At 38.3% G+C, this 12380-nt stretch overlaps 1 protein-coding gene across 1 annotated transcript in view; it reads right to left on the bottom strand.

The window, feature by feature from the left end:
- The window catches only part of DPY19L3 (dpy-19 like C-mannosyltransferase 3), a 51691-nt gene that overhangs the window by 18330 nt on the left and 20981 nt on the right, over positions 1-12380 (bottom strand). The window contains exons 6-12 of the mRNA XM_084644304.1: positions 12126-12271; positions 9540-9663; positions 7986-8120; positions 4040-4171; positions 2403-2504; positions 680-753; positions 266-424 (exon numbers count right to left, since the gene is read on the bottom strand). Coding sequence (XP_084500430.1) covers positions 266-424; positions 680-753; positions 2403-2504; positions 4040-4171; positions 7986-8120; positions 9540-9663; positions 12126-12271 — 872 coding nt within the window. The remainder of the gene's footprint in view (positions 1-265; positions 425-679; positions 754-2402; positions 2505-4039; positions 4172-7985; positions 8121-9539; positions 9664-12125; positions 12272-12380) is intronic.

The following is a 12380-nucleotide window of genomic DNA, read 5'->3' as shown; positions in this document are numbered from 1 at the left end:
AGTTTTTTTTTTTTTTTTGTTTTGTTTATAGTCAGTAACATAGTTTGGGGCTCTATAAAGACTAATTACAGCTAAATCTTATTACACACTTTACATTTTGAACTTCAGATATGAAGTGATTTACTTTCTTATTTTTACAACCTCTCTCTTCATTGTCTGTTGAGTACTTGTGGTAAAGTGTACTGTATACTGCTGTGTTCACCTATGTCAGTTATTTAGCCTACTGAAGAAAAATTCAGGAAAATCTAGTTCTGAAACACAGTACCTGAGATTCTGAAAAGCAACAACAGCAGCTGCTACTGCCATAAGCAAGAGAACAAATAGGTAGGCATAAAAAAGTAATGTATCAGAGAGTCTTGCAAAAGTATTAAATGGCAGCAGACCAAATGCTTCTTCACAGAGGTACAGGTTAGCATCGAAATCTCTAAAGAAAGTAAATAAAAACAGTCATACTATAGATTTCATAACTGGTGGCCACATGAAAGGTTCACAGTTTCCTTATTGAATAAGGCAATCATGAAACTATGCATACAGGTGAAGATTTCTACCTCTTGTTCATATCATGCACTTATTTCAGATCTTGGTTGCAAATAATAAATGTTGACCTGAAGACCTAACTTTGACAATGAGCTGATATAATGAAGTAACACTGAAAATTTCAGATTAACTGATATCCTACCTTGTTGTTCCAAATCCAAATTTTGCTTTCAGGAATTTAAATATATGTTCATCTGACTCAAGATTAAGAATTTTCTATTGGGGAAGAAAATAAAGTTACATTTTTCTGCTAGAAATTAGAATACAGCTTCTCTTCTCTTAAAGACTTCATATATTAAAAAAAATATTTAGACACTGAAATTGTGAAACAATTCATAATTGTTCAGCTGTAGCCTTAAAGTGCATTTCTACTGTGCTAAACTTTGCAAAAATGGCGCTGTGAAGTTTAATGTTTGTCTTTCGATACTTTTTGTATCATGTGTTCCCAGTTACTTTTCTAACTCTAAGTCTTGAGATCTCAGTCTGTAGTCTGAAAGTCAACGTGGGTTCTTTTTGTTTTCAAGCATCTTCACTAATAAAGGACAAATTATGCCTTCAAGTAGGTTTATTATCACTGACTTTTATCATGCCCTACCATAAGTAAGGCCCTACTAAATTCATGGTCCATTTTGGTCAATTTCACGGTCATAGGATTTTAAAAATAGTAAATTTCATGATTTGAACAGTTGAAATCTGGAATTTCACAGTGTTGTAACTGTAGGAATCCTGACCCAAAAAGGAGTTGTGGTGGGGAGGGGTCGCAAGGTTATCGTAGAGGGTTGTGGTACTGCTACTGTTACTTCTGCGCTGCTGCTGGCGGTGGCACTGCATTCAGAGCTGGGCAGCTGGAGAGCGCTGTCTGCTGGCCGGGAGCCCAGCTCTGAAGGCAGAGCTGCTATCAGCAGCAGCACAGACATGGTATAGTATTGCCACCCTTACTTCTGTGCAGCTGCTGGTGCCACCTTCAGAGCTGGGTGCCCAGCCAACAGCTGCCACGCTCTGGCCACCCAGCTCTGAAGTAAGAATGGCAATATCATGGCTCCTCTAAAATAACCTTGAGACCCACCTGCAACTCCCTTTTGGATCAGGACCCCCAATTTGAGAACTGCTAGTCTCTCCCGTGAAATCTGTATAAGGTAAAAGCACACACAAGACCAGATTTCACGGTGGGAGACCACATTTCACAGTCCATGATGCGTTTTTCATGGCTGTGAATTTCGTAGGGCCCTAACCGTAAGTGTGTCTTGTGGAACTCCACTGCCTTCAGTCCCATTGTCTGCTAGGTTTTGATCTATTGTACAAGCAAATTGTTGATACATAAGGACCAGAATCCAGGTCACACTCCCTCAGCTGCACAGTGCTAGCAGGAGAATAATGTGATCATAAGAGGAGCTTCCCCCCCTACTTTTAAATGTATAGATTTGTCTCTGTGTACACACACAGCAGATATAAGTAAAAAGCTGTCTTTTTATATAGTAACTTTTCAGAGTAGAACTGCACTTTAACTTTTTAAATGAATTTGAGTCTAACAGAAATGGATGAAAAGATTCACAAGTAACAAGAGTGTCTTGTAGTGCTATAAAGCAGTATCTGCCTTATTCTTCCCACAGAAGTACCGATAAAGTTATACATTTATGTGCATGCATAAGTTGTTGCAGAAATGGGGTCAACTTGTGATGAGAGGGTTCCAGAAAAGAGAGGTTAAAAAGATTCTTGGACAAAAGATCTGAAACTCTCTTCAGCTCCTAAAATCTACTGTTTTAAATTAGGCGAAATCTCATGATTTACTACACAAAGATGCTTACACCACATATATTTATCTAATTCCTAACTTTACATATGTAGAAAACTTCATATTTACCTACCTTAATAAAGTTATTAACTAGAAGTGTCAAACATAACACCAGGAGTACATGGAAGGAAAGTTTCCCAAGTCTATTAAGCAAGCATCCTGTTTTCATGTTTTTCTAGAAATTAAATGGATTGGTATTTTAGTCTTTTAAAAGATTTAGGATTTTTATATATCTGGAACAAGAGATAAAATAAGCTGCTTCAAATTACTTGTTTAAATATGATTAAAAATTATTGCATATTATTAACCACCATGTGTATTCTCCAGGTTGCTGTGGAAATCATTACATTCTCAATGTGCCAATGGGGCAAAGGGCATTCTCTTAATTTAACATGAGTATCGGCTAGACTACATGGCCTTCTGGAAGATCTCCCAGTTTAAAGCTCCAGATTTAACAATGCTCCTGGTGCCACTCACAGGCAGTTTGGGATGGGAGCAGACATTGTCTAATTAGAAGATCACAGTTCTGGTCTTATGCTGCCACATAGGATGGGTCAAGAACTATGATCCTGTAATTAGACAGCTGGTTTGACTTAGGGCTCCTTCCTACAAAGGATTCTGACGGCTTGGAGTTAAGGATCTGTCTGAGCCCTACCGAAATCAACGAGATACTATGTGTGTAAAGGTCTGTTCTTACATATACCTTTGCAAGATCAGGGTCTCCGCCTGCATATTTGTAAATGTTAATAGCAAGTATAGAATTGTGACATTGCTGATACCTCCCAAATTGTAACATTTTTAGATGTATCCGTTAATTATCAGTGAGTAAGAGTAATCACTGAGCCTTTACTCTGCTGGAAATCGTCTAACCAACAGTAATATAGCCTGTAGAAAATGACCGCCCTGAACCTTTGAGCAGGGGGGTATTTGGCTGGCTGGTGGAATGAAGGGACATGTGCTTTATGGGTTGGGGGGGGAACTGCTGTAAAAGGGTCAGCATGGTCACTGACTCATCCCCTAGGAATGCAGGGTTTAAAAGGGGCAGCTTGGGCATCCTGGGGCACCAATTATTCAGGGAGGATGGGGTTCCCCTGTAAAGCTTTGGAGTCCATTTGTTTTGGCCCTATAAAAGGGGGGAAGTAAACCTGACTGGGTTTGAGGGAGAGGCAGCCACACTAATTGCTGGCGCCTCCTTGTGGCAGATGTCCAGTGCAGGTACTCCATAGGAAAGGTATACAATGACTGGATAAATGGCTTGGAAAAATACTTAAAAAGAGGTATTCGTTAAAGGAACAAACAGGGGGTGGTTGGGGGGGGGGTTGGCTCCCTGCTATACCAATCATAGGATCCCCATTCTTATAGCCCACCTTAACTCTCCTACGAGGGAGGGTGGCTGGTAAGGTCCTGGCAATGGATTTGCTGGAGGGACCTGGATAGAAAGAGGGGGAGCTGATAAAAGCCCCATGGGTAATTTTGGAATAAACATGGTTACCTGCACTGTACACTTTTATTTGCCGGGTAGTCCCAGACATCTAATAATAAAGTTGCAGCCTGATTAAACCTATGTCAAATGTCTCCTGTCCTTGTACTGGTATAGCCAGACTAAGAGTGTTGAGGAAGGGGAGAGATTATTCTAAAAACTTAACTACTTTTAAATTTGTCATACTGCTTGTTTACTATTACAAAACAAAAAATGTTTTGAGCACATACCTGAACTGTTCTTGCTAGCAAGACTGACACATTAAAACTTATAAGTAGGGATCCAAGAATCATGGAATTAAAGAACTGTAGACCACAGACCAGTAGTATGCCTGTTAACTGTATAATGTACAGCCATGTAACCTGCAACAAAGAGATGTGATTTATGCCAGAATATTTAGAAAAATATTTGCTTTTCCCTGAACAAAAGCGAGTATTTTTACTGTTGGTCTCTTTCACTTATGTCAATCACTTCTAGTGTTAAATGTGGTATTGTGAAAGTTTCAGATCATCATATTCAGTGGTACTATCCTATCTTTGTATAATATTCACACACAAGAATCAATAATTAGGTTAATAGTATTTCATGCTTTTGCTATGAATGTTTGATGACCCAGTGACCTAGGCATATGAATGTTACAACTAGGAAAAAGTTAATCACATAAAATGGCTTAAGCATCGTGGGGAAGTATCTTTCTGTGCCAGCATTTGGGATCACAAATATTTATTCTTCTTATAGGATTATCATTGCCAGCAAATGACAGTTGTACAACAAGCAACTAAATTTTCTTGAGCTTCTTATGAAACTGCAATAGATAAGGATGCTTAACTGGATATTCATGTTAAAAAAACAATTTATTTCACTGATGTATGATACTGTGTGTTTCTTTTAATTAGTACTTTGCATATGGTAGAGTTCAATGCTGGATTACAGCATTGGCCTACATCAATACCAAATAGATAAGATCCAATTTTAAGTCAATATGCAACAACATTCTGTGGCAAAGACACTTTTTAAAATATCTTATAATTCTTTAGGATGAAATGAACTGCCAAACTTTGTGGTAACTGCTGAGGTACATCAATGGCTATCCTGAGCGTATGTCTGCAGATATACATAAGAGACCTTTTGTGGAATTTTGGGATGTTTATAAAGCAGATTATGAGTAGTTTTAGTCTTTCATCCCTGTTGATTTTAAGCATAAATTAATACAATTACTTTAAAATTCAAGTCACCATCTTTTTGACTTAAGCTGTCTGACAGTGAAGTAGTATTCAATTTACACAGGAATACTAGCCATAAATCTATACATTACCCATTCTTAAAGTATTGTCTGTTGGATCATCTTACACTTAATGTAGCAATACTTAGAACACAGGTTGAGATCATCTCCATGGAACTGGCAGGCTTTTGATATTGAACTTAAGGAAAATGTCTTCTTCCTAGCTAAACAATCATTCAGCTGATAGTGAATTCCAGTTTTTTCATTCTCCTTACAACAACCTTTTTGTCAGTTCAGTTCAGCACCATAGTGATGGCTTCTGTTCTACGGTAAACTTGAATGTCTCAAGGGTATAATTGGTCTTGCTTGTTGCTGCAACAGCAATCTGGTCCATTCTGTTCCTCCTTTTTTGATGTATGGTGCAGTGACTATAACTGTCTTTCAAACTATGATTGAAGGTTGTCTTGACAACCTTCAGACAGTTTTATGACTTTACCTAGCCAAATAGTTATCCTCTCCACACAGTTTATCTGACAGATTCAGCACGACGGCAGGTGCTTGTAGAATCAGTATCTTCAACATTTCCCATGTAAGATTTTTCTGTTAATTTTTGGGGGCTCTGGTGGTGGCTCAAAAGCTGAAGGAGAACCCTACTGTATACCTTTAATAGATAAGCACCTTTGGGGGCACTCTACAGTATCTAGCGCAATGGAGACCTGAGACTGTTTTATGTTTGGGAGCTACAGTAATATGAATATTAAACAACCTACAACTATACAAAAATGATGAGATATTGGACCTTGTTCCGTCCCCAAGTGACTTCAGAAGGGTTGCATGGATGTAAGTCATAAAAGAATTGTGCCCAATTTATGGTTTCTATAGTTCTGTATATTACTGCATGACACATAATGCAATACCATACAATTTAATATAGCCTTCAAATCACACCATTTCAAATAGAAGATTTTGTAATTTAGGATGTAAACAGAAAATCTCTCAAACAAAAACTTCCAATCAAGATATTTAAAAATGGATCCCTGATGTTAGGCTCCTAAGTTCTTATCCTGGCACATAATTACATGACCTGAATTTCAAAAATGCTGTGCATCCAGCAGCTCCTATTGAAGTAAGTGGGAATCCTTGGCCAATAGGTATGCAAACAGCATTTACCTAAAAAGAAACTTCATTTTCAGTTTCTGCTGACCAACTACAGGAATATAAACTTCTCTGATGGTTGATCACACCCCCAGGACTGTTGAACTGAAATCAGAATTAGGACTTTCCTTAAAGCATTCATGCTCATTAGTTATGAGTATTATCGGATTCAGATAGCCTCGTGGCTTACAGGTATTACACTTGTAATACTTTTTTAAACTAGTTACTATAATTTAACTTAGTTTTTCCTCTGAAGCTTTTTGTTTTAAAATGTAAAAACGTTTCTCTTGATTAAAGGGCAAAAAATTATATTAGTGCTAGAACCCTTTAGCACTGTCCATTTCTTATTCAATATATGAAGTTACTTAGCATTACAATTAGTATACCATTACATTGGCAACTAAAAAGAACATGAGAGAAATATTTATTTCCTGAATAATTTTAATTGATCATACACATTCATGGGAGTGACAGTAAGTAAATCTTATAAATAACATAGTTGACAGGTGATTTTATTATTTTTCGATAAATTCAGACCCATGAATTTATTAAGGATGCATATTCTCAACAAAACATACTTAAATATAAACTGAGAGTTACTTTCCACCATTGCAAATTCAAATACAGCATATGCTAGAAACATGCTAAAAATGTTTTTAACTGTACAAAAAATGCAGAGTTCTCTGGAACAAATCTTGCTATGTATTTGTAGTTTTTTTTTCTAAATTGGCAAAAAATTGGCCGTGATTAAATCTGTATGAATTAGATATTCTTGATTTTTTTCTTTCTGGAATCTTAACTTTTTAAAACAATAAATATTCACTGAGATGCTTTATGCTGTTTAATTGTTGTATAATTTATTGCTTCAAATCAAGGTTTTAGAATACTGCATCCAGTTTAAAAGTCTTTATGCAATTACTTTTTGTATTTTACCAGACCTAACTAAAGCTCTTATCCTACAAAGATTTATGCAAGTGCTTAACTTGCTACATAAGAGTAGTCCCAGTGGGATGGGACCATTCATGTATGTAAAGCTGAGCACAACCATAATTCTTTACAGTATGAAGACCTTAGTCGTCATCATGCTAGCAAGAATACAAAAGTTTTACACTTTCATGTATTTAATGCTGCTGTATATTTGGTAGAATCCATGTTTGACAAGTATTTGTGATCACAACTGCAGCTGACATGATTTCATTTGGTTACAATGCCCAGCGAAGACATGGTTTTTTGTTGTTGGGTTTTTTACTTGTTGTTACAAACCATTTTAGCAGAGGCTGTAGTAAGACTATGGGCTTAGTAAGGTTTTAGCACAGTTTCTGAACATAAGCTCCCATACCTGCTTTCAGATCTACCTGATTGCAAGCATTTATTTGTGTGGAATCAAATGGAGAATTGGGGCCCTGATTTGTAACTATAATTGCTGTGGCGGCAAATAGTTTTATAATCAAGTTTGGCCATAATCATGTTTGAAAATGATCCCCAAAACACTAGCTGAGGACAGGGCTTCACTATTACAGAACTTAAGAGTTGCACCAAGTGAACAGGAACAAAGCCAGACAAACATTCCAGCTGAAAAATCATATTCAGTTACCAAAAAAAGTGTATATGTTCAAATTACTCAGTTCTATCTCTGTTATATTATAGGAAATAACTGATTGTGGTTATTTAAGAGCTCATCACAGAAGTGCACTGCATATGATGTGCTACTTTCAAATGTAGAACACTGTGCAAAGGAACTTCTCAAAGCTACATTCGTATTAGACTCAAAGTCTGGTCATGGCCAGAAATAAGATTACCTTTGTTGTGGGAAGCATGTCAAGACAGTCCAATATGAATAATACTAATGCTTGCATCAGCATCATAAACTGATTGAATTGCCAAGTCAGGCTAAAGAGAAAGGTTGATATAAACACTGCCAGAAGTGTCAGTTTCTGAAAAGAGAAAGTTCTTATGTAACTTACATATCTCCATCAATAAGTGTTTGGGGGGGGGAGGGTTCTCTCAAGGGTTAAATTAAAAGAGTACATGTCTAGAGTTTGACACTGAAACATCTTAATTTCTAACTACAGTACTTGGATTGCAATGAGACAGCTGGTATTTAGAGTTTCAAGTACCCCAATTTACACACACACTTTAATTTTGCAGGTGCAAAATTGCAGTAGCAAATATTACAGTTGTAATTTCACCTGAAAAAACAGCTAGGTCTCAGCTCAGCTTGAAAACTTATCTGATAGGCTAGGGGTGGGCAAACTTCTTGGCCTGAGGGCCACATCAGGTTTTTGAACTTGTATGTAGGGGCGGTTAGGGGAGGCTGTGCCTCCCCAAACAGCCAGGCATGCCCCCACCCCCTGCCCCTAACTGCCCCCCACCACCCCATCCAACCCCTCCTCTCCTTCCTGACTGCCCTCCCCTGGGACTCCTGCCTCCATTCAACCTCCGTTCCCTGCCTTCTGACCGCGCTGACCCCTATCCATGCCCCTGACCAGCCCCTGAACATCCCTGCCCTCTATCCAATGCCCCAGCTGCTCCCTGCCCCCTTACCACGCTGCCTAGAGCATCAGTTGCTGGTGGCGCGGGTGCACCAGGACAGGCAGCCATGCAGCACAGAGCACCGAGTCAGGCTGGGCTCTGCAGCCCTGCTGCCCAGAGCATTGCACCACATAGCAGCGTGGATGTGGGGGGTGGGAACAGCCTCCTGGGCCAGGAGCTCCGGGCCTGGGCAGGACGGTCCCGTGGGCCGGATGTGGCCCGTGGGCTGTAGTTTGCCCATCTCTGTGATACGCTCACATTGGGTATGTTGTGTTGACCAAATCTGAAGTAATGACTTAAAACTGACAGTTGCACAAACTGTATTATGTACATGCTTTTACTGCTACAACTCAGGGTTAACTCTTTAATTTTACATTAAAAAAATTAAGTAGGGGGGAAAAAACTAATCTTTGGGCTTTGTAAGTCTTTTTCCTAATCTCTCTTTGGGTGACACTCATGACCTCCCAAATATATAAAACTCTACTTCTTGTGCTCTGTAAATTTTTTCCTTTCAACAGTGAAATCTTTTATTAAAAACAGATTTCTTTTGCAATTTTTTTCAACCCTAAATGCATTTATCAGTGTTTGCACCCCTTCATAGTTCAATTTGTTTAAATTAATTGCAAGCTCCTCAGAGTAACAATTCTTTCTACCATCTATTTGTACAGTGCCTTCTACATTTCCATCACTATATTTAATAATAGTGCTTTCCTTCTGATTTATAGTCAGTTACCCGAAGCACACACTTCTGTTTTCAGCAGCTCTCCTGACATTTCAGATACTAGTTTTGCTATATCAAATATGTTGTTAGAAATACTTACTTCATGAAGAGGCCGTAAATGAGATCTGAACAGGTATGTGATTGCTGCTATTTGAACTGCAAAGAATGGCAGTGCCCAGTTCTCTCTCAATGGAATGGTGAATTCTACTCTTGTGGTATCTATTCTGCACAAAACAAATGCAGAGATTCATAAACACAACCAAAACCCAGGCTTCTGCAAAGAAGATTTCAATTAAAATTGAAATCTTATTTGGAAAATCATATCTAGGCTCCTGCAAATTGTTTCTCAGGTAGCTGAATGTTGAGTCCCCTTAACATCCCTAGCTCTGAAAACTTGCCAAGAGGCACATCCATGGTTAGTTCATTCATGACCAAAACTTCTTCCTCTTGACTCTTTAACTCCCCTTATTTTCAGATAGCTGTTACTGTGGAGCCAAGCCTCCTCTTGGGGAGCAGAGTTCAGGCGATCTAAAGAAAAGTGCTGGCATTTTTCAGGTCAATGGCAATATATTTCTCCTCAGTTTGGCTTTCAGGAGGTATAGCTGAATAGATAGCTGTCATTTTCCTCACTGTAATTCAAGTGCATTGTACTAATGGCATGACTGAATCCCATTGAACAGGACAGCAAGAGACTTTTCGCCTTTCCTGAAACATTCTGACACTAAAAGTGGTGTTATCAAAAGACAAGGGCAACCACTCAGCACAGTCATTTCCAGAATCTCACTGCCATGTACACTAGCCAAACCAGACAGTCTCTATGCAAAAGAATAAATGGACACAAATCAGATGTCAAGAATTAGAATATTCAAAAACCAATCAGAGAACACTTCAACCTCCCTGGACACTCAATTACAGACCTAAAAGTCTCAATTATTCAACCAAAAAAAACTTCAAAAACAGACTCCAATGAGAAACAGCAGAACTGGAATTAATCTGCAAACTAGACACCATTAAAATAGGCTTGAATAAAGACTGGGAGTGGATGAGTCATTACACTAACTATAAAAACTATTTCCCCATGCTAATTCCTCCCCCCTACTGTTACTCTCACCTTCTTGTCAACTCTTTGAAATAGGCCATCCTGATTATCACTACAAAAGTTTTTTTTCTCCTGCTGATAAAAGCCCACCTTAATCAATTGGTCTCGTTAAGAGTTGGTATGGCAACCCCCATTTTTTCATGGGGGGGTGTGCTTGTGTATATATAGAAATATCTATACACACACACACACACCCCTCATTTATTTTATATAATTTATAGTAGCCATGTTAGTCTGTATCAGCAGAAAGAAGGAGGAGTACTTGTGGCACTTTAGAGACTAACAAATTTATCTGAGCATAAGCTTTCCTGGGCTAAAGCCCACTTCATCAGATGCATGCAGTGGAAAATACAGTAGGAAGATAATGCATGCATCTGATGAAGTGGGCTGTAGCCCACAAAAGCTTATGCTCAGATAAATTTGTTAGTCTCTAAGGTGCCACAAGTACTCCTCGTTCTTTCTGCTGATACAGACTACACTCTGAAACCAGACAAGTGTAAATAATCCCATGTCCATTTCTCCTTATGTAGCTGAAGTAAGTGAAAATGTAACAACCTGTTCATCTAAACCATTCTTACCTGCAAGACCCTAGTACAGTACTTCAAACAGTAATTCTATGGCAGAAACTCCCCATTATCCAAATTGGTCCCATGTACTCATTTTATCTGGATAAGTAACCTTCTACTGCACACTATTTATTAGAAAGTTGGAGAGAAAACAAGTCCATTCCAAGTCTTCCATATATGGAAAAAATTACCTCTTAAATAAATATGAAATACTATATATCGTTTTAAATTACTTTCTCCTCTAGAGCACTAAAAACACTAGATAACTATAAGGAATCACTTTGTAACTGATTTGCTTACAGTCAAATTACTTTACAGCAGTCACAACTACTGACTAACATTTCAAACACCTTTGGGACAGCTTTGATAGTACTGACATTATACTTTTATTTTCTTGATTTTTAAGTTTCAGAAAACAACTGAAAGTTTAAGAGTCAGCCTCACTCAAGCTGGTGGTAGGGCAATGCAAAGCAGCTAATCTGATCCCTTAAGGATTCCCTGAATTGAGGATTCCTTAGGTGCCATCACAGCACAGCAGGTCCTATGCCACCTTTTTCCTGACCCACAATGCAAGAGGTATCTATAGAGGAACAAAGGGAGTGGTTGGGACAGAAGTTCTGGTCACCCTAAGCTCTTGGGGCTGTGGTACATCTGGCATAAGTCACTGCACCTCTTAGAATACTCTGACTTGCACTGAGGGGATATGAGGCTGGCACAGAAGGGCTGCTCAATGTGGGAACTACATAGGCGGCTAAAAGCCACTGGGGAACTCCCTCTTCAGTCTGGTCCAAAAAGAGCTTGGATAGGCCATATTTTTAGAGAGTTTCCTCAAACTTTTGACTATCTCTAATTATATCTAATGTTTTTAAATATCTGGCTGACCTAAAGAGAGACCCTCTCTGCTGTTTTATGCTCTCCCTTACCCCCAATTTAATCCTAGCAATGCACTGTTTTAATATGTCTTAACCTTATGTGTCAGAAACTAAAACTTTAGAAGGGTCACATGTTATTTCACACTCACCTGTTTGTAATGTACCAGAAAGCTGCTAACAAACCTGAAAGCCATGTTCCACTAAGAAGCCAGCTGGTTACATACAGAGCAATGACATAAAGTGCCTGAAGTCCAAACAAAGTGTAGATATAAAAATAAACAGGCTCTAAATAATTCTGTAAAACAGAGGAATATTGTAGTTAAATTATTTCCAGTATTTTATAAAATTAATGTGAATTTAAAGGTAACATCTCAACACTTTTGCAAAATAACAATACAAATAAT

The sequence above is a fragment of the Lepidochelys olivacea genome (assembly GCF_965140295.1).
Source record: "Lepidochelys olivacea isolate rLepOli2 genome assembly, chromosome: 12".
NCBI classification, from domain to species: Eukaryota; Metazoa; Chordata; order Testudines; family Cheloniidae; genus Lepidochelys; species Lepidochelys olivacea.
The sequence above is the reverse complement of the archived record's forward strand: the minus strand, read 5'-3'. Positions and strand labels throughout refer to the sequence as shown.